Raw genomic sequence first — 27,112 nt, forward strand, 5'->3', positions numbered from 1 at the left:
TTGATTTGAGCTAAATTACCTTTACTCTTGCATTCAGAATAATCATTACACATCTTAAACATTACTTGGTCCTGTGTATGGGCCAGCAAAGGATAAAAATATAGTTTGCATCATATTCTGCATAACTATGGCAACGAATTACTGCCATTTTTGCTGTGATGAATGCAGCATGGGTAGTTGCTACCGACGACTATTTCCATTGTCAGTACAGAGGTGCAAGGTTAATTGTTGGAATGACATCAACCTCCAATTTCAGACAGCCATTCTATTCTCCCAGATTACAAATATAAGTACCTCTTACTTAGTCTGTCACTCTGAGTCCCATTTTTTGCGCTCTCTCTCGCGTGCTCTCTCGCTCTCTTACTTTCATCTGTGGAAGCACCCGTTACATGGTAGCATCCTAATATCTAAAGAGCAGAAATTGCTTCTCTTCATTCTATATATAAAAAAAATCATTCAACCACACTCATTTCCTTATTTCTTGTTTAACTTTTCGAAATTGTAACAATGCCAGCAACTCTGGCCTTGAACGATATCTCACAATGTGTTATATTTTGCAACATGGTTACCTTCATGATTTGTCTCTTTTCTAGCTTTAATTCAAAGGTACTCTTGTTATGTATCATTTTAGTCCAAATAACTGTAAAGGTAAATTTTTCTGTATTTAAAAATTCTATTATTTTAGTCCTTAAGATCTTTTATTGGTGCCTTTATTTCTCCTGTTAGACCAGACTCCTATCCTTCCATAAGTTTCCCAGCTCCTTGCTGTGTTCTTCAGCTTAGTTAAGTGTTACCAAGCCATGCAGTAGTCTGCCTGAGTGAGTAATTTCCCTTTCTATTAAGATTAATTAACTGTAGCGGTTGCTACCGCGAAATAAAACAAGATGCTAGTCGAAGGATTGCCAAACAAGAACTGGTTTATTTTTCCACCTTGCGCAGGCCTTTTAAGGGAGACTGTTCCCGCCCAATGCAACCGGCAATGACGTATATGCTACGTCATCAAGTTTTTCCCGCGCGTGGGTTCTCCCTGTCGCTCGGGGAAGACGAAGGCCCGCCACCATCTTGGGCCTCGTTGCTCCGACGCCGCACGACCTGACTGCCGAGCCGGTTCGCCTGCCCGGACGGTGAGTCGCTACATAACCATGTTTTTAAATTTCTCCTAAACAAACCATACTTTTCAAAATCCATCTTAACTTTTTCTTCCTCTCTGAAAAGTACTTTGAGATTAATACAGAATTTAAGTAGATGCAGCAAGTCTAGTTTGGAAACTGAGTTCCTTGTAAGAGCAAGTTTTAATCTGTGAATTTGTGCATTGTGAGTAACCTTGGTAATAATATAATAGGTTCAGGTTGGTTATTGCACATCTTAATTAAGAAAACTATTTTGGTCTATTACTTAAGCTGCACTGAACTTTTCTTGCTGGAATCTGGTGACTGGATTAAGAATTCATTTTGATAGTATTGCCAGTTTAGTTTGGTGCAAAAAGTCACGTAGTTGCAAGACGTCTATAGTAATTTACTCTCATTTTGTACGGTGAATCGGTGTAGTAGAATGCTTTTTGCTAATGCAAAAATGTATGTCGTTTGCACAAATTGGTTTTTGTGTACTTGGTCCGATGATTGAGGAATAATAGTGCAATATATTCCATTCACAGAGCTTTCAATTCCCTTGTTGAATAGAATAACTAAGAAACTAGATGTGGTAAAAGTCTCATGAGCATACTGAGTCTGATGGCCTTTGCTTTTAACTGGGGAACCTTCCAATTTTTCCCTCAAAATAAAAAGTAATTAACAGAAATCGATGCTACTGGTGAACAATTGTAAGAGTGAAGGTGATGGTGAAAGGATGTAAAATGAGTCTCAATTCCAACTGAGGCAAAAGTACAGAAGTGTTTCATCAAGAAATTGGCAAGTTTTAGTTAAATTTCAGAAGCTTCAGCATTATTGTTGCCATTTGTCTTCATGGGTTTTAGATGAGATTAGATCTTACTCCCCAGAAAATGTTAACTTTCCATCTCAGTATCTTTATCCCCTTCAGTCACTGGAGAACAGCTGGTTACTTGGACTAATGAGCAAAGGTACCTTACTTATAAAAGCACTTACAAACCCCAAGAAGAGTTTCTAATTGCAATATCTGAGCCACCTTGGTTAGCTGTACTTTCCCTGTTCTGTTTTCACTGCATGTATTACATTCTGTTGGACATCCAATATTTCTAGCCTCGCTTTGGATATCTTTACAGCTTTATATAACTACATCATTTTTCTAGAGTTAACTCTGTTTCTTATATTAGCCATTCCCTCAGGCTGGACTCTTAGATTCCATGAGTCGTTCAATCTTTGAGTAAATCCTTCAAAACTGAAACTGCAGATATAACTTAGCTCCTTTAAGAGAATCGTAAAGGATTCTCCCTGCAAGTCTTCGAGACATGCTAACACAGTTATTCTTTTGGTTAAATTGCATTTTGTGCATTATCCAGGGTCTGATCTGAGGGCTTTATGGTATGGCACAATTCTCATTACTTGTGACCAGTGAGTTACAATAACATCTTAACATTCATCTGTTCTGGTTTTTCTGCCAAAGTCAGTTCAATATGAGGTGTAAACTCGTCTCAATAGTTTAGACAGATTATTTTCCTGGAAATCTAAGGCCTTGTGTGGTTTTATGTTCCATCATATACTGTCTCAATTGACTCACACAGCTTGCTGTCTTTCAGCACACATCCAAATGTTCTTTCAATTGAGAGGGATTGTGTCTGGCATTTCGTGTTCTGATTTAGGCTGGAGATCCAAATTTCAGTACTTTTGACACAGGTTACCATATTTTCCTACATTTCATTTACTATTGTACTGGAGGATAGCATCACAATTAAAGTGAAGAATACAGTACTTTTATTTATGAAAGAGCTTAGAGAGAAGAACACATTTTTACAGTGTAATTACTTCCAGAGAGGTAGACAGCTTCTTCCTGGGGCAGACTGAGTTTCTGGAAGGCTTATTACTGAAGATAACTGCTAATCACGTGGTACAATCTTAAAGTGGTGCCAACCAATACTGAATACATTTCACTTTCAAGCTTCCTGTCTTATTACATAAATCACTTGAAAATGTAGTTAATATTTGGAACAGGTGGGCCAACAAGAGTGGTTTAATTATGAGGAGTTGCAATTGGAGCTGAATATTAAAATTGTTAGAAACATCCCCTGTCCTGGAATTATGATGGGAAGGCCATTGATAAGATACTTAACATGGTTGAGCCATACGCACTTCCTAATGACCTCCTATTTTGAAGTGCAGGTGCTGTCAAGGCTGACCTTCATCAGCCACAACCATCTTGCTTTGCGTCAAGTTTGTCCCTAGCCATTGCAGTCTTGTTCCTATGGCCTCTATACATCCAAATTTAATTGTGCTTATTTGTATCATCCTCCATTGTGTGCCACCTTGATATTGACTACAGCTACTTTCACCTCTCTGACACTCAGCTCTTGTGTTTGTGTTTGAGTTTTGGAACCAAGTGGTTCTGTTGGAACCAGAACTGTGTCATCGTGCAAGTTATTAGAAAACATGCTTTACTTTGTGACCTGCTATAAGACACTTGTCACCATTTAACTAATAGAAGAATATGATAAGATGGTAACAGATCTGAGAAAAGGCCATTTTGGCACAACCTGCCACAATGTCAGGTAGACACAAGAGCTGAAAATGTACAAGTGCTGGGGGTGTAGTGGCACTGTTGCACTGATTTCAACATTACCATTGGGCTGTCAGGGCCAAAAGGCTTTGTTTTCCCCATTGAATTGAGACATTTTTGAACTACGTGCAGCAAAGCAAATCACAGATGCATTTCTCATGTTTGCTTTGAATTCTCCTAGACTCGTCAATATAGCAAAAACTTCCCCACATTGGTAGATGTTTGGTCAGATATCCAGATGCATAATCAAAGAGGTACGTTTCTCTTGCCAATTTTGGATAAAATGTGCACATACTTCAGCCCTTTCTCCTGAACTCTTGTGTCAAGTTGGAAGATAATTGTGTATTGAGATGTTCATGGCACTTCTTGCTCCTATCAAATGCCTTGTTGCCTACCAACAACCATAACTGGACATATGGGGACTGCAAAGCTTTCCTTTTAATCAATTGGTTGTGGGGAACTTTTGGCATTTAATATGCATAAAGCCCTTTGCTATCACTTAGTTCTAAGGTATGCCTGGTATTGTCCCAGATACACTGTTTAACATTATGCATGTTATTATTGATGAGGCTTCTTGATGCTCATTTATTTGGTGTTTGTGTTCTTATCAGTTGTTAACACCCAAACCCTGGGGGTTTTGAAAATTAAGACTGGGGTTTTCTACCAGTGCAGTTGGCAGCTCTTAGGTTTCCTTAATTTATTTCAATCAACTTGGTTTATTAAATAGAGAACAAAAATCCCAAATAAAATCTTCAGTTGTCAATTACACAATAGATCTTTTTAATGTTCCATTGAAATGATTCCTTAACTGTACTTTGGGAAATGATTTTCAAAGCCAGTTTTTAGCTGATTTATGGGGCACACAATAAACAACCCTCTGAATTCAAGTTTTACAATTAACATCAAGACCTAGCTCAAAAAATTCAAGGCTATGTTATTTCCCATGCCACCATGATGATGCTGGATGAATCTGACTGGTTCATTACCACCTTTCCTGTCCATTAGTATTGATTTGGACATACAATTCAAATTAAATATTGCAGTAGCAGACAGGTATTTAAAATGTCATTCATAATAACAGATGGCACCAAACAAAATTCCTAAAAATCAAATGGGCATCAAGATGCCATGGAAGCCTCTTTTAATTTGGAGCATTCTGAGCTTTGGAGGTATCGATTGGTAGACTTAAAGTGAGGGACTGAGGAAATGGAGTCCCCCATTGGCTGTACCACCATCTCATTACAGAGACTGCCATCACCAACTTCACTTGGTTCCTGCAATTATATAAACAGGTGGATGCTCATCTGTGATCAACACCGGATGATCTCTAAGCCCTAAAATTTACTTCTAGGCTTCTGTATCTTGGGGAAATAAGCCAAGCTTGGGAGATGTATGCCTCTTCTTAGTTCAGCAAATCACTTTAAACTCTTTACCAAAGGCTCCTGGCTTCAGGTAAGATGTTGTTTGTGTTCTTGTCAGCAGATGAGATCATTCTAAGTTCCATCTTGGAACTGCCTGGAAATTTTTTTCAACTCTTAAAAGTGATGATTTGCCTTGAAATGATGGCAACTTGGCAAGTGCTTTCCTGATCTATGTTATATTTGAGTTGTCCCCCCATGAGATGAGAGCTGTGCTTGTCTAAGTGTTCCAGTATCAATAGTGAAAGATTTAAGGCTCTTTTTGGTCATGTTTGAAAAGTTATATCATTCAGGGTTGTCCACAGACAAGATTTATGTATGCTTCTACTGTTAGCTGGGTGGTCTCAGTATTAATGTTGATAGTTCTAGTCATCTGCATATGCTGGATAGATGGGCATTTGACTGATAACATGCCTTGCATAAATTGAAGGTGATTATATCATTGACCTGGACAACACTTCTTTCAATTGTACTCTGTGATATGTCCCTTGATATTATTTGACAGGTCATTCCTGATGAAGATAGTAAGACCATGAAGTCTACATGACTGTGCCCTTAAGACCTCATCTGCTCCTGCTGTTCTGTGTGTGCTTTGAGCATGTGCTTTTGTTTCTTTGGTTACGTATTCTGGCATGGTCTCACCTTCAACATTAAGTTTGAAAACAGTCGAGTTTTCCCTGAATGATAGGGAAGATTTATGTTAGCTCATCCTGTGCCTTGAATATTGATAATGAGAAATTGTACATTTGACTACTTGGTTGAAGCTTTACATCTATGAACAATCATGCCATTTAAAAAAAAAAGTAGTCACAATGTTTTGGACAAATTTTCAATGCCACATAATGTATTTAGCTCACTCTATGCATTTTGATATTGTTTGCCATCCTTTATATACACTGTCCAGCATTGCAACATCCATCAATATATAATTGAATCATCAAGTAAGTTGCCCATCTTGTTGAACCATTAATTTGCCATTGGCATGGTGTGGTATGGGGCTGCAAACTAACCTTGATTTTGTTTGTGCTCACTCTGGGGAAATTGCTCTGTGATCTTTGTATTGAATTGTTTTATTATCTCATGTAGCTGCTCCACTGCAGATGGAATGATTTGTAAATTATGGATTTTTTTTTTCCATTTGTAAGTCTCGCACTACTTTAGATCCTTCTGACACCAGAGCTCATAATATGCTGATACCACTGTTTTCTTTGGTGCACTTGGAATTGTATAGAACAATAACAATCTCTTGAGAGGTAGATAAAACTTTTGTACTCCAGGAAGCAATTAGATAATATTTTTATGCTTCAGTAGAAAGTTGCTGAAGGTCAGTTTCAAACTTTTTAAAATAAATACTTATGAAATATATGTTCAAACAATAGCACAAGCAGTCTTTTCCACTTTTGCAAGTTTCTTCATGATATCTATCATGAAGAGAGTCGTGCTGGTATCATGACACCTAATCCAAGTGACATTACACAAACAGTGATATAACACAAATGGGCTTTCATCGTGGTACTGACCGCTGTTTTGGCTGATGGCTGCGTGTGGAAACTTGGAAGAAATTTAATACTTCTACACAGCATAGGGCCCATAAAATTGAAGAGGCTGTGTTCACCCTTTCATACAACTTGAATTCCATATTTTACAGGATATTCCAGAAATCTATTGAAATTAAGCATTATAAAATCCAATACCACAGGATTTTTGGTAGTAAAACTCTACCCATATTTTAACTATCTTTCTTCGATGTTGAGCAGGTAGGGAGACAACCAACTTTCTTCCAATTACAAATATCAGTGGCCACGAATTCCCCTTAATTTTGAGTGATCCACCTTCAAGAGTTAAAAGAAGATTCAATGATTGTGAATATCATTTACTGCTGGCACTTCTCTCATTGTTAAAAAGACTAACACTCAATCCGAGGTTAACTTCAAAGAAAATTTTACATGCCACAGAATGGCAGATACGTGGAATAGATCCAACATTTATCTCTGTAATCAATTAATATTGCAGAAAAGAAAACTAGTTATATGAACACTTGATGAAGAGTGCAAATGAAGAACACATATGAAGTATAGATAAACATAATTAAATGCTATGTGGATTCTATCAACTGGAATTAGGGACCTAAATACTAAGTAGCAAGAAAGATAGCTGGTTAAAATTTACGAATATAAATTGCAAACATGTAATATAAATTGCAGGATAAGATGGATGTACTGGAAGTTTCTTAACTTGTGTCTGGGGCCAAGGAAAAATTAGGAATTTGTCGTCTCGGAAGTAGTCTGGGTGGAGGTTGAGAAATTGGACTTGGGATAAACATAATTTGTGCTTGTTTTTATCTATGCATGACCTGTGTCTAAAAGTGTTCTCTGCATGTTTTGAAGTGTTTGATTCCATTTTTCAATTTTATCCACTGAGAAATTAGACCAGGCACTTCCTGCCATGGTTCACCCAAGTACAGCTGTCATTTTGTACACATGTCAATATCAATGCGTGCTTTGAATTACTGACAGAAGTTGGGTCAAACTATTGTAACCTATGACCATCATTATTCACTCAGAGTTAAAGCATGTGTTTATAGCCTAGAAAGCCGAACAATGATTGTGATTAAAGGGCCCCTACTGGGGCATTAGTTTTGTTTTCACTGACATCCCCACATTGATTTGCAACTGTTTGTGATGAAGATCACATTATCCATACACTAGTCCTGTGATCGTTTGTCACTGTGGCAACATGGGTCCCAGTCGTTTGTTCCATTAGCATGGGAGGGGTCCATCACCCAATATTGCAACATTTTAACCTTTTGCCTCTGCCCCATTTCCCCACCTCCCTCTATTTCAGACCCCTGCATTTGTTTCTCCCCCCCTATTTTCCTCGCCCCTTTTTTTTCATCTGCATGGTAGCCACCTAGGCCATTAGCACTGTTGACCCACATCCCAGTGACAGCTGCTGTCTGTGAACATACAATCCAACTAATGCTTTTAAATGGGAGAAAACCACAACAGCTCTTCTTAAAGTCAGGATGTCCCATTAGGCAATTTCTTATGTGCAAATGATGTGGCATTAAAGCAAAGTGTAGCACCCATTTAGTACACCAAAAATGGGTGAAATTCTATTTCTCGGATAGAGATTGTAAAACTGGTGCAAGAACCAAGTTAAATGACCTTGCACTCAATGCTTTATGATATAACAGGTGGCTACAGGATAAATATTGTCACTAGGTGGCACTAACCTACTTAATAATTAATTTTTTAAAATTTGTATTTCTAAATACATTGGAGACAATTATGGATAGAACACCACACATTATGCAATATTTAGCTCCATTTCTGATGATTTGATTCAATTATCAAACATCTATATACGTATGTTACTTGAGATGCTAAATGGATTTCTAGACTTCTCAATTTAATTGTTCTTCTGAAGTGCTTCATTCTACATCCCCAATGCATCATAACTAGTGGCATGATGCAGAACTGATAAAAATGCATTGGCTGAGACAATTTGGAGTGTGAGGCGCGCACAATCATAAACGAAGGTATGAGAAAACATGACCTTCATCTAAATGTACTTAGCAGTTGGTGAGTGATTACGTTTTTGTAGGTTGTGTTTAAGTCGACAAATACAAAGTGACCTTGAGTTTAGTGAATCTCCTTTTGAAAAGCAGCCTTATTTGTAATTCTTCTTGACACTAAGTGGTTGCAAACTTCGTACAACATGGTAATAGTCTCATTAGCTGCTGAACTCTGCTGCAGTTTTTCTGTTAATCTGCCAATATACAAAATATTCTGCCAAAGCAAGGAGTGACATCAGCTTGTTGTTACTTTTTATGAATGGCCTGATAACACATCCTGAAGCTTCTATTTTGTAGCTGAAGCTTTGCTTAATTGATGCAGTTGACAACATGGATAAAGAGTATAAGGGTACCCTGAATTATTACTGGCAAAAAGAACCATCCAACTGGGAAAAATCCCTTTTTGTTTTTTATCTGCAATTAAATGACATTCATGCACCAGGGCTGCTGGCCATGTGCAGTCATCTGAAATGGCTTGTAGCAGTCAGTTTGATAATGAAAAATTGTTCTGTACAGAGGAGACCCAGGCACGGTGCAGGACCTGCACTCTGGGGCTTAAGGTCTTTTTCCTTTATTTTAAAGGACTTGGCCTTTCTCTAATAGCATCCACCTTGGAGTCATGGAATCATAGACTCATTCAGCACAGAAGCAGGCCCTTCAGCCCAGTGAGTCCACACCTATGAGCACCCACTTGCACAAATCCTACGTTCATCCCATTTTCTCCTTGCAGACTTAACAATTCACCCCAGAGAGTACCACCCACCTACACATGAGAGGTAATTCACAGTAGCCACCCACACTTGACTTTGGGATATAGGAAGAAACCAGAGCACCCAGGGGGAAACCCATGTAGCCACGGAGTACATGTAAATTCCACCCAGACAGCACTGGAGATCAAGATTGAACCCAGGTGACAGGAGCTAACAGGAGGAAGTTCTATGAGCTCCGCCAGGGAGTTTTTGTTGAGTTTCCTTCCTCAATATAATCTCATCACACACGTCACTCTGCCCACACATCCTGATGCTGCCACCCCCAACCCCATCGTTCCTTCATCTGACCAACCTCCACTTATCTCCTTGACCTTTACCTCCTGCAGTCCTCACTCCCAATGATACCCTTCCATCTGTAATCCTCTCCACTGCGATCCTCCCTTCATGTGATCCTCTCCATTAATGATCCCCTTCCCTCATTGGTCCTCTGGTCCTGTGATCCACTTTTCCACAGTCCTCTCCCAAGCCCTAAATCAGGTGTCTAACTCGCCTCTACAATGACCTGTCCTCTCTGCAGTGGCAGACAATTGTGGAGGACAGGCCTGTGTGAAGTTCGTACTGCAAGGCCTGTTCTAATGTGTGCAAGGCATCGGGCCCTGTACCCAATGGAATTTTGCTTTCTGAAGGCCTTGTACAAAACTGCAGGCTCCTGGTATAACGCAGCTTTCAATTTGTTGGCAGCAGAATGTTTTTTGCTGTTGGCAGATTCTTGTGCACTTAAACCCATTGAAAAATGATTTTTAAATTGATAAGCTTTCACTCTCAGAATGTCCAGTTTATGCATGTAGGCCTGGATTTTGTGCAGTGAAACAGACAAAGGATTTTTGTTATTCCAATCAATCTTCCAGACATGAAATAACAATAAATTGTGCTGATTCTATCAATAAGTTATCAGCTAGGTGTAGTAATCCCTTTGATTCTATTTATTCAAAGGTTGACGTATTTAGCAGTTAGTACTGCTGTCTCAATACTGCCCTGGTACAATTCTGACCTCTGGTGTTGTTGGTGTGGAGTTTGCAGGTTCTTCCTACGATCATGTGGGTTTGTTTTGGGTTGTCCGCTTTCCTGCCACATCTCAATGACATACAGATAGCTTTAACCAATCACCCTAAAATACCCTTTAGTGTAGGTAAGTGGCAAAAAATGTAGCAAAGGGGAGAGTATAAAATGGGCTGCAGTGAAATCGCAATATCAGTTGGATTATCAGTTACCAATCATGACCAATGGCACTTGAGTTTACTTGCACTACCATGGACTGTTCCCTGACTTTTTTTTACACCAGTCTTGTTTGGCACAGAATGTTTCTCTCTCTTCACTGTCTTGTATAATTTATATTCTGTGTGCTGTCTGTACCTATGTGCCTGCAATGCTGCTGCAAGCAAATTTTTCATTGTACCTATACTTCACCATACTTGTGCACATGACAATAAACTTGACTTGAATGGGACTAATGGGATTGCTCCTCTGAGTGCTGGCATGGATCTGATTAGCTGAACAGTCTCCTTCTATGTCATAATTAGTAAGAGAGGAAAAAATGTCTTTGTTGCTAATTCAGCCAATAAGATTCTATAATCTACATGTGCTTTCCTTCCTATAGGGTGTTCCCAATAAATGACCTGCAATATAGAATTTAGGTTTTATTTTGGAATAAAGAAAATATTTCCTGAAGAGCTCCAACTGCTTCTCATTACCTTACATGGATGTAGTTCTCAGTATCTGGGAACTAATAAAAAAAACAGCTGTACATCTGAACAAGAGCCTTGAGATTACCAACATTTTATGTGATATAGCAAACTTAAATGTTGAATACAAACCACAATGTTGTTTGGGTATGTCGATGAAATCCAGACCTCAGTGACCTTAACATTACTGTTTATGAAGGCATGACAATTTGTTAAAAGAAATGGCCAGGGGATATGAAACTCAATAAATGGTATTATAACAGAATAAAAGCCATATTTTAGCAATTGCGGATATAACATTATCATGAGAATGCTTAAGGCAATTGCATCACATTCCTCAGGCCACTATTCTAATGGAGGCATTAACTTACTTAAAACAAAATGGCCCAGCAATTCGATCACATAAGGTATTTCAGATTCAAAATGAACTTTTCCCAGTGCAGCACAATTGCAACTATTTTGCATCACTCAGGAAATTCAACAGGCAATTGTCAGCATACAAAGGAAGATGGTATCAACTGCCAAGTGGTGCTGTAGCCTTGAGCACCTCTGTCATCTGCAGAATTATCAACAGTGCACCACACAACCACCAGACAGCATCACTATTAAGGGACACTTCACTTTCTTGGCCAAAGGCTTTGGTAGAATAAGAGAGAGAGAGGGGAATTTGATTAAAAACACACAGAACCTGGAAATTTTGAGCTAATGTAATTGGTTATGTAGTCCTACCATGAGGCAGTGGTGTTCTGAGATGATTTAATCTAATCACCCCCATTACAACTCCTCCATTATTAAAGCGACAATCTCATCACAGTATAATAACCTGTCTTTCTATACAAAGCAATGTACAGAGGCATAAATGATGATCTAATAGAAGTTTTGCTTTGCTATATGCACAGTTCCTCACCCTCTCTTGCGATGAGTACTGTTAAATTTTGTTTTTCCATTTTTCTCATTTTTGCTTATGCATGCTTGTTGGGGTATATTTTCAGGAATTTAAACTCCTTCCAATACTATTTCCTGTTGCAGCTTGCACACAGACAATTCTTCAAGTGTGAAGATGTGAGATTGAATAGCTCAACAAACTGGCAGTTATAAACAAATTTCCCTGCTCTCTTGAAGCAGCTGCCTCATGCTTCAGCTTTCTAGTTCCTTGTGATTTTGTCATTCTTCAGGTGTAAGCCAAGACAGTGAAGTTCAACAAGCTACTTGCCTGTGAAAGCGCGTAGAAGCATAGCCTCTCATGATACCTGTCAGTACTCACTGTAAAATATTCAGGAGAGGACCTGATTCAAACATTATTTCCTCATTACCTAAAATACACGAAAATTACCCAGTTGTTTTTGGTTAAGAGACACCAATGCAGCACAAACTGGCCACTGTGAAACCCTGTTACACCAGGTACTGCTTGTCAAATGCTAGCTTGAGTGAATACCAGAAAGTTATCAGAAAGCCACATGTTGCTTTGCATCTGGAGTGATTTGACACAGGCTTTTCCTGAGCTAAAGATGGTCCCAGAACTTTCAAATAAATGGTTAACACTATTACCAGAAATAAGTAGATCCAAAATTTGCTGATGAATCTAATTAACCCATAAGGCATTCTTTTCATACGGGTTAGGAGTTGTGGGCATGCTATGTTGGCGCCAGAAACATGGTGACACTTGCAGGCTGCCCCCAGCACATTCTCAGTAACGCAAAAAGACGCATTTCACTGTGTTTCGATGTATATGTGACTAATATATATGAAAACATCAAGTAAATAACATTTATTCTGTTTACATTATTACCACATAACCTCTACCTGCTATATTTAAAAAAAACAAAAACTACATTGAAAAGGCTGAAGATAGAAGCAAAATTTTTAAATAAATATAAAACACCAAAGTAAAAAAAAACTCTCCACTGTAGAACATGGCTAACGTTTTATTTACCTAGTAGTAATTAAATTTGCAAATGATCATCTTGCATAGAAAGAGTTATCCACCTGACTGGGTATCTTTTTGACCTCGGAGCTTTAGTCTTTAAGCACTTTAATGTGAATTTATATAGATCATTAAAATCATTTTAAATATAGTTAAAAGTTATGATATTATTGTAAGCAATGGATTAGGCTGCAGAGAAGTTTAGTTAGTCTCCACAGAAAATGAGCAGAACTCTGATTTTCAGATCTTGTACAAGATGTAAAAGTAATTATCGCCCAAGAATACTGGTAGTTTGGCAAAAAGGAAGCACAATATTTCAGTCTAGCAAAGGCCAAATGTGTCTTCAACTTGAAGCCAAAATTATAGATGCTGGAAATCTGAAAAGAAAATGGAAATATTGGAAACACTCTGCAGTCAGACAGCACCAGTTAAGAGGAAAACAAAGTCAACAATTCAGGTCACTGACCTTCAGTAGAGCTGGAAGGTGAAAAAGCAAATGTGTTTGAGGTAACAGTTTGTAGGTGGAGGGAACAAAAGCAATGTTTGTCACAGCTGGGAACCACGATTGTCCAGGCAATAATTACCTTTAGAGCTGGAAGTTAAAGAAACTAAAGAACAACTTTGGAACTTTGAGAGGCAGAACACAGGAGATGTTCTAAATCTGAAATGAAAGAGAATATTGGAAAAACCCAGCAGATAAGGCAGCCACTGGTGGAGGAAGAAAACTTGAGTCAGTGTTGCAGGTTGAGCACCTTGCATTAGATTGGTAAGTTCTGACATGACCAGGAAAGGCTAGTTTCCTGAAATTGTTGAGCTCAATATCGAGTCCAAGGGCTGCATAGTGGCTTGAAGCAAGGCAAGGTGCTGTGCATTTATCCTACCATTGCTAAATCCCCCACCATCAACACCCGGTGTCAAGAACATTTTCTGGAGACACAAGTTCTGCAGATGCTGGAATCTAGAGCAACGCACACAAAATGCTGGAGGAACTCAGCAGGTCAGGAAGCATCTATGGAGGGAAATGAACAGTCAACAGTGAAATGAACAGTCATCAGTCCTGATGAAGGGTCTTGACCCAAACCATCGACTGTTCATTTCCCTCCATGAATGCTGCCTGACCCGCTGAGTTCCTCCAGCATTTTGTGTGTGTTGCTCAAGAGCATTTTCTGTGTGTTTTGTACTTTGATCTTTCTTGGTGAATAGAAATCTGAACCTTGCTGTTGTGAGCTGAGAAGATGAACTTGGATACTGATAAAAGTCTAAATGCATTGGAGACAAGCAGGAAAATAAGAGAAATATGTTACAAGATTCTTTCATGTGGGAGTCTCAGATTTAGAAAACAGTTCAATGAAAGGTTACTTAGGTTATACTGTCATCTGGTTTTGTCCTATGGGCAGATTTTATCAGAAGCCATTTTAATGTTAGAAATCAGATTTTCCTTGCACAAAAGGATTAAGCCTGTTCATTTTGGTGCATGGAAAGCAATACAAATGGATGATTTACATTTAAAATGAACTGCTACCTTTAGTGCAGTCTGTGGCGAGATTTTTGAGTAAAGATTTTTCTTCATGGACTGAAGTTGGATTACAGAACTCCCATTTTACAGGTGTAAACTAAATGCCTTTGAGTTCAAGGTGGTGGGCAATGTGGGGTCTGTGCTTTCTGCTTGCAAGTCTGCTGCCTGTCATATTAGTCAGGGCTGTTGAACACTTGTCAAGGGTGCATTCCTGAAGTAGTGTTCTCGCTAAGCAAACAATTTTTCTTATTTTTCCTATGTTCTTATGGTCACATTTATAGCAAGAACTTGCACCAATATAGCATTTTACTTAGTAAGCATCTCAAGTAGCATCACAAGACCATTGTCTAACAAAATCTGACACCAAACAATAAAAGGATATATTCAGGCAAATGAAGCTTAGGTGGAAGAGATGGGTCTTAAGGAGCATCTTTAAGGAGGAATAAGTTTCTAATCGAAACTGATTCTAATCTGACAAGCAATCACTCAAACAAAAAGGTCGTAGTAAAATGTAGCTAGTATTGTTAGTGGATAGAAGATATGGTCAGTTCTGAGATAATGTGAAACAGTGGACTAGAGAGTGTATTAATCTGTCTCTCTAACTTGGAAGAACTTTATGCTGAGTTTGGGAACTTTAAGAAAAAGTATACAATTTCATTGCCATGTTCATTAGGGGAAAAAAACATAAATCCTGTTTATAGAATGCAAGGGGAAGATTGATTTTGCACTTCTAATATTGCAGTTTCTCACCATGCTATAACTCAAATACTTACAGAATATAATATTGATGGAAATAATTTTAAATGCAATTGATCTTTTCAAATTGATAGTTGCAAGTTAAGGTTTTTCCTTGTACTCTAATACAGTCTACATGGTTGAGAACTGGTAAAAGTGCATACGGTGCGAATATTATAATGACCAGTTGCTGACAATTATCTCTGATGGAAATTATAATCTAAGATTTTTATTCTCAGTAGTGCATGAACAATGCAGCCTTAATGGCATACTCCAGGAAAAAGTCCATATAACGGTCTTATTTCTGTGGTGCTCTGGGATAAATATTGCCTCATATTAGGAAAAGCAAAATGATTTTTAAAAAATCCATTATTTCCTTTTCTTGAGGATGTGGCAGCTGAAATGTCCTATGAGTTTGCTCAAAATACTATCCAGGAGGACAGTAAATTAACTTTGGTGAGGACTGAGGGAAACAGGATTTAACCACAGGCTGAGTATACAATAGAGTGTCAAATTGTGGATAAAGAGCTTCATTTATGTTCAAAAGTAGGGCAGAGAAAATGAAACAATGGGCAGAAATGGATCAGAGTATGCAAAACCACAAAATAAATGTCATCGAATGTTGCCATCAGCACAAGAAATGGGACAGGATTCTGAATAATGAACTCATGTGAAATGAGTAATATATAACTGCTCACAAAAAATTGGAATTTAAACTTGCCACTTTAGTATTTACATTTTTTTTTCCTGTTCGGTATGAAGAAAGTACAGAGAAGATGAAAAAAAATGCTTTATCAGAAAGCAAGTATGATAAGCTTAAATGGTTTCCTCTTGTGCTATCAAATGCCATGATCATACATAAACAGTGATAGAAAATGAACACCTGCAAAAAAAAATTATAAGTGATGGGATGATAAAATGGTAGAAAGCCTTTGGTGGGTTAGGATGTGAGTTATTCGCTGAAGGTTGTTTTTCTGACTGAAAGTTGATAACAAGTAGTGGACCACAGGGATCAGTGTTGGGCCCTTTGATGTTTGTAATATATGGATGAGTATATGTGGTCTGATTGGTAAGTGAGCAGACAACATGAAAATTTGTGGAGTCGTAGAAAGCAAAGAAGGTTGTTTGTTATATAATGGGACATAAGTAGCTGGGTGGAGTGGTGGCAAGTGAAATTTAATCCAGACAAGTGAGATTATGTGCTTTGGGAAGTCGTATTCTGGTAGGATATATGGAATAAGTAGCAAGGACCTTCAGAGCATTGATGGGCAGAGAGACCTAGGGTGCAACTCCATAGCTCGCTGAAGATGGCAATGCGGGTGGATGGGGTAGTGAAGAAGGCATTTGGTATGCTCGTCTTTGTAGGCTGAGGAATTAAGTATAACAGTTGGGATGCCATGTTGCAACTGCACAAAACATTGATTGGACTGCACTTGGAGTATTGTGTACCATTCTGGTCACCACACTACAGGAAAGGTGTGGTAGCAATAGACAGAGTACAGAAGAGATTCACCAGAATGTTGCCTGGAATGGAGGGCTGTAGTTAAAAGGAGCAAATGGATAGCCTGGGTTTATTCTCATAGAAAATAGGAGGCCGTGGAGCCTATAGAGGTTTATAAAATGATGAGGGGTATAAATAGGATAGATTGTCTTTTTCCCAGGGCAGTGGAGGCTAGAACCAGAGAGCATGGGTTTAAGGTGAGAGGGGAGAAATTTAAAGGAGATCTAAGTGGTATGTTTTTCTGACAGAGGGTAGTGGTTATCTGGAGTGAGCTGCCAGAGGAGGTGGTAGAGACAGATACAATTACAACACTTAAAAGGCATTTGGGGGGTGGGGAGGGGGGAGATACAGGCCTGATGCAGGTAAATGGGATTAGCGTAGATAGGCATCACAGTTGGCATGGAAGTGCCTGTTTCTGTGCTTAATGATTCTCTGGTTATCCAGCTTTTATTTGCTCTTGTAGCCATAGTATTTATGTGTCTGGTCCAGTTGTGTTTCTCATGAATAGTGACACAGAGGATGTTGGTGATAGAGGATCAATTGATGGTATTGCCATTGAATATTAAGGTTTGGCACTGTCTTGTTGGAGATTATCAGTGCTTGGCATTTCTGTGGTGAGAATGTTAGTTGTCACTAATCATCCCATCTCATCTCTGAATGCTGTCGAGGTCTTGTTGCAAACAGACTTCATTTGCTGAGGAGTTATGAATGGAATTGCACGTTGTACAATTGTCAGTAAACATTCCCATTTCTGACCTTGTGATGGAGGGAAGGGCATGGATGAAGCAGCTAAAGATAGATGGGCTGAGGACATGCCTCGAGGAACCCGAGATGCTGGCAATCTGGGTTTAGACACTGGGCTTGCAGCACTTGTGGAAAGAAAAGCAAAATTAACATAGCAGATTGAAGAATTTAAATCATCCCAATAAAGAGTCATTGACCTGCTACACTGACACTGCTTCTCCTTGCATGGATGTTGCCTGATCTACTGAGTGTTTCCAGCATTTTCTGTTTTTCTTTCTGCAATGATATCTTGAGTAGGGTTGATTTGACCTCCAACAATGACAACCGTCTTCCTTTGTGCATGATCTTGCTTGATTTCAAGGGCAGTCTATATTTTAAATTAGTCATTTAATTGTGACACAATGCTCCTTCCCTCCATTCCCCCAAGCTTTCCTCCTCTACCTTCATCTCCCCTGTTCTCTTTCCTTTCCCTTCTTTCCTATTCCTCTACTCTCCTTCCCTCCACCTCCTCACCCTCCAACATCCTCTCCTTACTCTGCCATATTCCTCCTCTCCTATTCTAACACTTCCCTCCCACTTCGGTTCACCTCGTTCTCTCTGCCCCACTGCCTCTCCATCCAGCTTTCTTTCCTACCCTCCCTCCCTTCCCGTCCATCCTCTTGCTCCAACTGCTCACGCTTTCCTGGATCCTTCATGTTGAGACACTCTCCCTTCAGGGCAGAGTGCCTCAAAGTGAAGGATTCTCCCTAATGGTTACTGGACACTGCACTGGGAAGACTTTTGTTTTCTGCAGGCTAGGTTTACTTTGAACCACAAAACACTCATCACTGTGTCTTTCCTGGCCCAGCACTTGACATAAGTAGGTTGATTGCTTGGATCAGGTATATTATGATAAATAGGACATCTGATACCAATCTCTTGTGAATAGCCATTTTCTCCTTTAAGTATGGGTACCTCATTCAATACAAGCTGTTGGTCACTCTCCTAGGTCCTAACTCACTGACTGGCAGAATGAAGGCATGGGTGATCTTCTGCCCATCCAGGACTAGTGTGTTTTTTGTTCATATATAAAGCTTGGGCCCCCAATTACCTTTGACTTCCTGCCACACAGAACTGATAGACAGATTGACGAGCCCATCCCATGTGGAACACTTCTTAAAAATGATGATCTTTCCACATTTCATGCGGGTTGCCTTTAGAAGGGATAAAAACTATCTTGCATTAGTAAGTGCCCTCTCTTGTCGGATGATATCCAGCTCAGATCAACAGACCACTTTAGATAATTTGACAGCACTGAAATCACTGAACAATTTGTTCTCATTGCATCCGGAAGTTATGGTAGCAAAGGAATTGGCTGATTTCGTATTTTGAAATAGCACAATTAATAAAAATAATATTGGATTTTGCTTGAAATTTTCATTCAGTGTAATTTTCTTTTCCATTGACTTCAATAACATTGCAACTGATATCCATTCATTATTGGACTTTCAAGCAATTATGTAATTCCCTTTTTAAAACAATAAATGGGCTCTGTCTTAACAACAATTTAGAAATGACTTTCCACATTCCAACTGCCCTTTCTCTAAAGATGTATTTTTTTTCCCTCTTAATTTGTTTGTAACTTAAAATTGAGCCTGTATGTGTTGCTGATTTGGTCGACGTAACTTATCCCTGTTTACCTGATCATAACTGGGAAAAAGCTCCAAATTCTCATTAAAAACCCTAGTGAATCAGCTGTGCCGCTTTTCACTGTTTTAAAACTCTTTTTTAATGATGTGCCCGAGATAGTGTGCAAGATTCTGCTTTTTGTCCAAGTTCTTGTAAGTATCCATCAATATATCAGCTTCAAAGTTCAGATCATTTATGTATGTGGCAAACGTAAGATTGGCTCCAACATAAGCTCTTGGACAGCATCATTCATCTCATCTTTCCAATTCTTAGAAAACTCTATGCCCAATATTTTGTTTTATGTATTTGGACCATCTTTCTGACCAGGTGCCTACATTGCACTTCATTCCACCGGAATTTGTTGGTAAATCCTTATCAACTGCTTTTGGAAAATGTATTTAAATGATATCCAATTATCCAACCACAGCAATATTTCTTTGAACAGTTCCATTAGTTTGGTAAAGCACAACTTTTTTAACAATCATGCTTCCTGATTTTAATTGTAGTTTCTCATAGTTTGATTTTATATCTTATCCTATAATTGTTCACCAACAAAGCAAGGCAATTGGTCTGGAAGGGCAGGTTCCATTTTCCCTCATAGCTTGTGGGTGTAGTATTTACAGGGAGTCCATCATTGGGCATTGCCGTCGCATATGGCCTGTGATAAATAATCCATCGATTTTAATGGGATGGAAGCAAATTTGATGGGTCTGTAATCTGTTCCTTGTTTACTCCACTGATGGAAATGAAGGAGCGCAGAAAATGTTTTAGAATTTCCATCTTGCATTTGATTTTTTTTTTTGAAGAATTGAATCATTCTTTCTTCCTTCCAAGAGCTTGGATGTGATTTTACATTTCTGCAGAATAATGAGACAAAAATCAGATCCTCTGCTATTTCTACCTTTTTACAAAGTCCTTGAATTAATCAATTGGTCCTAGTGATTTGATTATCTTATGGTGTATTTAATTTACTTGATTATTTGGAATAATACATGTCATGAACTGGTGAACACTCACCTTTAATACCTCGGAAATCTTTGTCTCAATCTATAGTTGGGGTCATACAGTTACACAACACAGAAACAGGCCCTTCAACCCAACTCATCTATGCTGACTCAGTTAGTCCCATTTGCCTGCATTTGGCTCATATCTCTTTGAACCTTTTCTACTGAAGTACTGGTCGAAGTGTCTTTTAAACCTTATAATTATACCCACCTCTACAGCTTTAGGCAGCTCATTCCATATGCCTACCACCCTCTGTGTGAAAAAATTTCCCCTCTGGTCCCTTTTAAGTATTTCCCCTCTCGCCTTAAATCCATAAGAGGACATCCCATACTCTGGGGAGGTGGGGGGGGGAGTTGCCCCTCAGCTACCTACACTCCAGGGAAAAAAGTCCCAGCCAATCCAGCATCTCCCTATCTCACAAGCCTTCCAATCCCGGTAATATCCTTGTGAATCTTTTCTGCACCCTTTCCAGCTTAATGACATCCTTCCTATAGTTGGGCAATCAGAATGGTGCACAATACTCCAAGGGTGGTCTCACCAACATCTTGTACAGTTGCAACATGATGTCCCAACTCTTGTACTCAATGCCCTGTACGATGAATGCAAGCATGTCAAATGCCTCCTTCACCACCCTGTCTTCTTGTGTTGCCACTTTCGGAGATCTATGTACTTGTATCCCTAGTTGTATTCTCCGTGACTCTACAATGGAATCTATCTGTTACATCTCTATAGCAGAGCGATAACAAATATGGTCATGAAAATAGGCCTGTGGACAATATTTAAATATTGCCACTACGATGGAAGTGTACACCAGTAAGGGTCACCACAATCTGGAGATATGAAAATTGCCAAGGGAAAATAAGTGAAAAGACTGTTCTGAGGAAAGGTTATTAACCTGAAACATTAACTTTGGTTTTCCTTCCACAGATGCTGTCTGACCCACACAGAACACAATATTGTTGCACCATTCAGAGACAGGTGCATTCAACAGTCAATATTTAGATGAAGGGCACAATTGCAAAATATGGGGGGTGCTGGTAATCTGAAATAAAAAAAAAAGAAACTGTTGGAAATGCTCAGCAGATCTGGTTGCTTGGTACTTTGAGGATTTCCTTTGTTATTTTATAGAGTCTGATCTTTCCTTTAAAAGATGATTAGTTGATGAAAATTAGGTTAATCCAATTCATTGTCCAATTACGACTTGTTATGCTGATTGCAAGATTTGCTGTGTGTGATCATGCTACTTTATGACAAATCGTCTTCATTGGTGCACAATTGATTAAAGGTGAGCAACCAAGGTCAGGAACTCTTCATCATGATGTACAGGCAATCCCTGCATTATGGTTGTTCAGGTTACTGAAATTTGCCTTTACGGAATTCACAAATCACTAACTAGAAATTAAAGATTTGGAATAAAATTCAATCTTATGGAACTTATGTGAGGGGAATAAATAAATAAACACAAAGGCTAAAGAAACAGCAGGTTTTTAAAGTTTTCATCTTTAGTCAATACTGTGGGACAAGAAGATTTGGATATGATGTCACCACGTCGATTCAGTTGGCAGTCACAGCTGAGTCCATCCTGTGCCCCGTCCTCTCCATTTTGAGAATATATGAACAGATGTCTCGGAGTGCAGTGCTGCTGCATTTTTCAACCCCGAGACAGTTTCTTTGATGCACTGCATTGTGGGGAGCTGCAGTAGCCATATCCAGCTCTTCCACTGGCTCCTTAAAGTAATCCCTTGGCCTTTACTACACTTCCACTAAGTCGCTGGGCTTTAACCCATTACCCCCCTTGAGCTCCTTCTACACCACCTTTTCCTCATGAACCCCTATCCTCAAATCCCATTCCTTTCCCAGATATCCCACTTCTTAAACCCTTTCCTAACCCACAAGCCTTGCAAGTCAGAGAAAATGCCTTGCAGATGAAGAGCACAATCGCGCTGCACTCTGAGACATCTGTTCACATGTCCTTGGACTGGAGATGGCGTGTCAAAGGAGGGACTCAACTGTGACTGCCAACCTAATCAATGCAGTGATGTCATATCCAAATCTTATTGCCCCACTGTACTGAGTGTATAAAAATAAAAATTGACAAAATTTGTTGCTTCTGTATGAACCTTGTCCATCCCTCGAGTCAAATGTTGGACTCTGCCGTTAAATAACGGCAGTGGTTCACTTTGTCATCACTGATAAAATGGCTTAAAATGAAATAAAAGGCATCCTGTAGGACTGCATCTGCACTAGTAACATGGAATTCAATGGAAAAAGGAGACTCTCATTACAGAAAATTGTGACGTGGATGGTTTTCTAGGAATGCAACCCCTCTGTAAAGTGAGAGTTGCCTAGGTGCTGCAATAGTTGAAATTCAGTGGCGACTTTGTTCGCAGGCTGTGAATTTGAATGAGCTGTCACATACTTGGCTATATCAATTCATTAAATCTGGTATTTAAGGCATTTTCATTTTTACTTTTTCTTGAAAAACAAATTCAAAGTTCAACAAGATTTAGTTAAGAAGAATATGTAATATTTACTCCATGGTTTTGTGGCCAAAAAAATGATTATGCAGAACCTCCTTAGGAAGGTTGAACAAAATCATTAAATATTCTGTTGCTGTATTAAATACAGAAATCATTTTGGGTAAAAATCTTTCCCATATAAGTTTAATGTTGAGTACCATGAAAATAGAAAATGTGATAATGACTTCCATTACATGAAGTTGCTCTGAATTCCAAATGATAGGATAACCCTGCTCATGAATTCTTCCTTATTTCAGAATTCCTCTAACATAGATTGCAATTTAAAATGAAGAGTAAGCACATTTTATTAATATGCTATTGGATTGTTTTATTTTATTTCTTTTGTATTTCTTTAATTTAATTGAATATAAAATTATTAAAAGAGTAGAGCTTCACTCTGTAAGCTTTCAGTTTTGAAAACAGCATCAGTGTTGTTCAAATGTTGTTTCCTAAAATATTTGACTCTTATTTTCTCTCTTTCTCAGGAATACTGTGCATCATGTTATACCTTGGAATCTGATAACTGATGACAACACCGTCCTATTTCTGGTTCTTTTGGATATATTTCAGTGGGAGCGAAAGGGCTAACAAGCTTTGTTCAGGAAGCACATAACTAGATCTTATATCTCAGGAGAATTTCTACCAACTGATGCAAAACAGAGAAACAACAAGAAACTAAAAGAGCTACAATAAACACTGCAAAAGCACTTGACAAGTGAAAATTTAAAATAAAACTACAAACCTCAACAATGCTTTATAAAATATGCAGTGGAAAATAAGTGAACGTATTTCAACTCCACAGATGTCTTTTGATAAGTTTGATGGGCAAACTCTGCCTTTTGTTTGGTGCTCTCCAAGCAGATCCCAGATAATTGCATAGACAACAGCAACTCAAAGACAATTTTTTTTTCCTGGCAGTATTATGTCAGAAATGATAATTCCATAACAATGGCATGCAAAAGAGATATCTATTTTTGGTCTGAACGTTTGTCTTTGCTTTTATTTCTGTTTAGTTTTCAATGGCTTAGTCCAGTTATTGGAAAGCCTAAAGCATCATCACGTCCCCATGTGAATTCCATTAGAATTGATGGGGACATTGCTCTGGGGGGACTTTTCCCTGTGCATTCACGGGGTGGGTCTGGTGCTAACTGTGGAGAGCTGAAGAAAGAAAAAGGAATACACAGGTTAGAAGCAATGCTGTTTGCCTTAGATAGGATCAATAACGATCAAGAACTTCTTCCCAATATCACACTGGGTGCTCGGATCCTCGATACTTGTTCCAGGGACACCCATGCCTTGGAGCAGTCATTGACATTTGTGCAAGCTTTGATTGAAAAAGACAGCACTGACGTGAAGTGCATGAGTGGAGGACCACCAATCATTACCAAGCCAGAACGAGTGGTGGGAGTTATAGGTGCTTCAGGAAGTTCTGTATCTATAATGGTGGCCAACATACTACGTCTATTTAAGGTAAGCCTTTCTTATTGAAGTAAATATATTTGTTTTCATTGAGATGTTGCTACTTCAGGCAAATGATGGATCTACTGGATTTTATTGAAAAAAATGAACATTTGATACTGTTCTGATTTTTTTTGTGTATGAAAATAAGATTCTGTATTTTGCAATTGCGATTCAGTTGCATGAATGATGCAATATTAATTTGAGGAATTTCCAAAAAATATATTATACCTTTAAGAATAACCAATTTCCATTACCTTTCAACTGCACTAATTCAAATTTTGCCAAGTTTTTTTTATAAAGTCAGCTGTGGCACTATTGACACAAGCTGTTGTCACTCTGGACATTGTGACCTTAGCCCCTTCTAGTTGGTTAACTGAGCACTCTAGAGAACAACTTGTGTACAAGTTTTATGAATCAAAGGATGTGTGAGGGTTCTTCTCTGATCAAGTCAAGACACTGAATTGACATGAACTTGTGTGAGGATTAGCATTGTCAACAAAATTGCCACTGGTCACCAAACATGAAGTCAAGCCTATTGATTTAATCATAATCAGAAATGGAATCAACAAGATTTTTTCTGAAGTATGAAGACTGTAACTTGAACCTAATCAAATGTAAGCAGGTGAATTTGTCAGATGTTATAAAATAATTGTAACTAACTTTGGTAGATTATTGAGCAGTTATTGATTCAACCTCTGTATTCCTGTGTCTTCTAGATATTGTTGTCAAGGTTGTTGTTTCACACATTGAACTATCTAATGTGTAGTATATCATGTTATTTTGTAAAGAAAATAATTATATTTGAAAACATTGAAAGATGGATTTATCATCTATTTTCTGGAAAATATTACTTTGGAACAATCTGCCTGATATTTATTAATGTTCTCTTGGAAGAGGTAGCACTAATAACAAGTGGCTGCATTTCAGTGTCATATGAGAAATGTCTCAATGTCTTTTAGTGCAGAACAGTTTAGACCTATGCAGATAAAAAAAATTGAGAACATCAAACTGTATAAGCACTGCATTTTATAAAGGAATGAAAACTTAACCTGTAAATGATAGAGAGAATTTAGTTACCATCTCGGGCTTTTAACAGAAGAGAGGATGTGCAGTTCCAGCAGTATGTTGCCTAACCGAGGATTAACTACTGAGATGGATATGGCAGTGAGTTTGACGCAATGTGATAAAGAGAGTCATGCAGAATGGGTTTGGAAGAGTGGAGCTGTGGCTATTTACATTGGTTCACTTCTAAGATGGCCAGCCTGATATGGCTTCATTTCTTTTAATTCTTAATGTGAAGAAGACGTATGGGTTAATAGGTTAACATGGGTGTAATTGGGTGGTGTGGGCTCACTGGGCCAGCAGGGCCTGTTACTGTGATAATAAATAAAGTTTAAAGGAATAAGTTTCCAGTCTTTAATCTCATATGTTGCTCATGATAATCTGAACACTGCTATTGAAGAAAGAATAACAACATTTGGTTAATGTCTGTAGTTACATTTGTGCTGTGACTCCCTATCATGTCGAGTGATGAGTTTTGAGTGCAAACCACATCTTAACATTGCATGATAATGGTCCACCATTTCATCATAATGACAAACATGATCTTTTTAATTCCAAATATGTATGTAACTTGTTGCCTTAATGCATGATTTCCTGAAGGCAACGTTGGATTCACCTATTTAAGGTAGTTTTTTTTAAACATGTATAGTGTTTAATACACCTCAAGTGGCTGCACAGGGAATGGCCACTTCCTAGCTTATTGGTTTGTCCATCAGGTGAATATGTGTTTTCTCATTGGTTGGTTTTCCAACAGGTATCTAATAGGTTTTCTGATTGGACTATTGTTAGCTAAGGAGTACCTCTTATCTCAGGTATAAAAGGTGTCGCTTTTGTTCATCTCTTTCTTGCTTATCTCTTTCTCTCTCTTGCCTCTACTGCTCTCTTGCTTATCTTGCTCTATCTCTCTCTTGCTCTCTTTCTCCTGCCTCCGGCCCTAGCTTATCTTTAGTTCCTTTTGTCTCGGCTCATCTCCTGGTAGTAAAGCTAGTGCCATGTGATTGTTTCTTTGTTTTAAACTTTTCCAATAAAACTTTGTGAAGCCCCAGGTTGTTTTCAACTCATTCCCGGACTCCTAAAAGAGCCTGCAGATTTGAAAATAACTGGATCCGACAGCAACTTACCACCAATAAATAAGAAACAGAAAGATGGGGGGTGATTCCAGACCTGTGTCACAGCATTATTTCTGATTTAATTAGGGCAAACACCAGGCTAGAAATTCACCCTCGGCAAATGCATAAAATGCATGATGGACTCATTGATGGTAATGCCAAATGTAAATGTTTGGACTGTCTCTTGCTGGAGCTGGTCATTGCTTGGCATCTCTGTGGTGAGAATATTACTTAACACTTATAAGCTTGTACCCAAATATTGTCTAGGTAATGCTGCTTGGGTCTGTTCATCTCCTGAGAAGTTGCAAATGAAATTGAACTTTGTGCAATCATCAACCAATATCCCTATTTCTGATTGCTTGATGGAAGGAAGGTCATTGATAAAGCAACTGAAAGTGGCTGAGGCTAGGAAGGTGCCCTGAGGAATGATGTGCTGGGACTGGGATGATGGACGAACAACAACTATAATCATCTTCCTTTGTGAAAGATATTAGTCCAAGTCTCCCCTCCATGCTCGTTGACCAGTTTTATCAGGGTTCTGTGATGCTGCGCTCCAAGTATTGCCTTGATGTCAAGGAAAGTCGCTCTCATTTCATAGCAGTGATGGAGTCATCAGAGAAATTTCTGAGTTTGTCAGGCAGTTAGGCTCTTGGACTTCATGCATAATAAAACTTTGCAGCAGTGAGCCCAAAGAAGACATGACAGTTGTTCAACCACAGAACATCCATTTAATG

The 27,112-nt window shown here is 38.6% G+C and overlaps 1 protein-coding gene across 9 annotated transcripts in view; it reads left to right on the plus strand.

Annotated features, from left to right (window-relative positions):
• LOC127580822 (metabotropic glutamate receptor 4-like) overlaps positions 1 to 27,112 on the plus strand; it is a 903,581-nt gene that overhangs the window by 54,860 nt on the left and 821,609 nt on the right. For 8 of the 9 annotated variants that reach the window (XM_052034738.1, XM_052034740.1, XM_052034741.1 and 5 more), the window contains exon 2: positions 23,232 to 24,216. The exons of the other annotated variant lie outside the window; for it this stretch is intronic. In XM_052034738.1, coding sequence (XP_051890698.1) covers positions 23,695 to 24,216 — 522 coding nt within the window. In that variant the 5' untranslated portion in view covers positions 23,232 to 23,694. The remainder of the gene's footprint in view (positions 1 to 23,231; positions 24,217 to 27,112) is intronic. 9 annotated transcript variants of the gene reach the window in all.

This window comes from Pristis pectinata, chromosome 20 (genome assembly GCF_009764475.1).
Source record: "Pristis pectinata isolate sPriPec2 chromosome 20, sPriPec2.1.pri, whole genome shotgun sequence".
NCBI classification, from domain to species: domain Eukaryota; kingdom Metazoa; phylum Chordata; class Chondrichthyes; order Rhinopristiformes; family Pristidae; genus Pristis; species Pristis pectinata.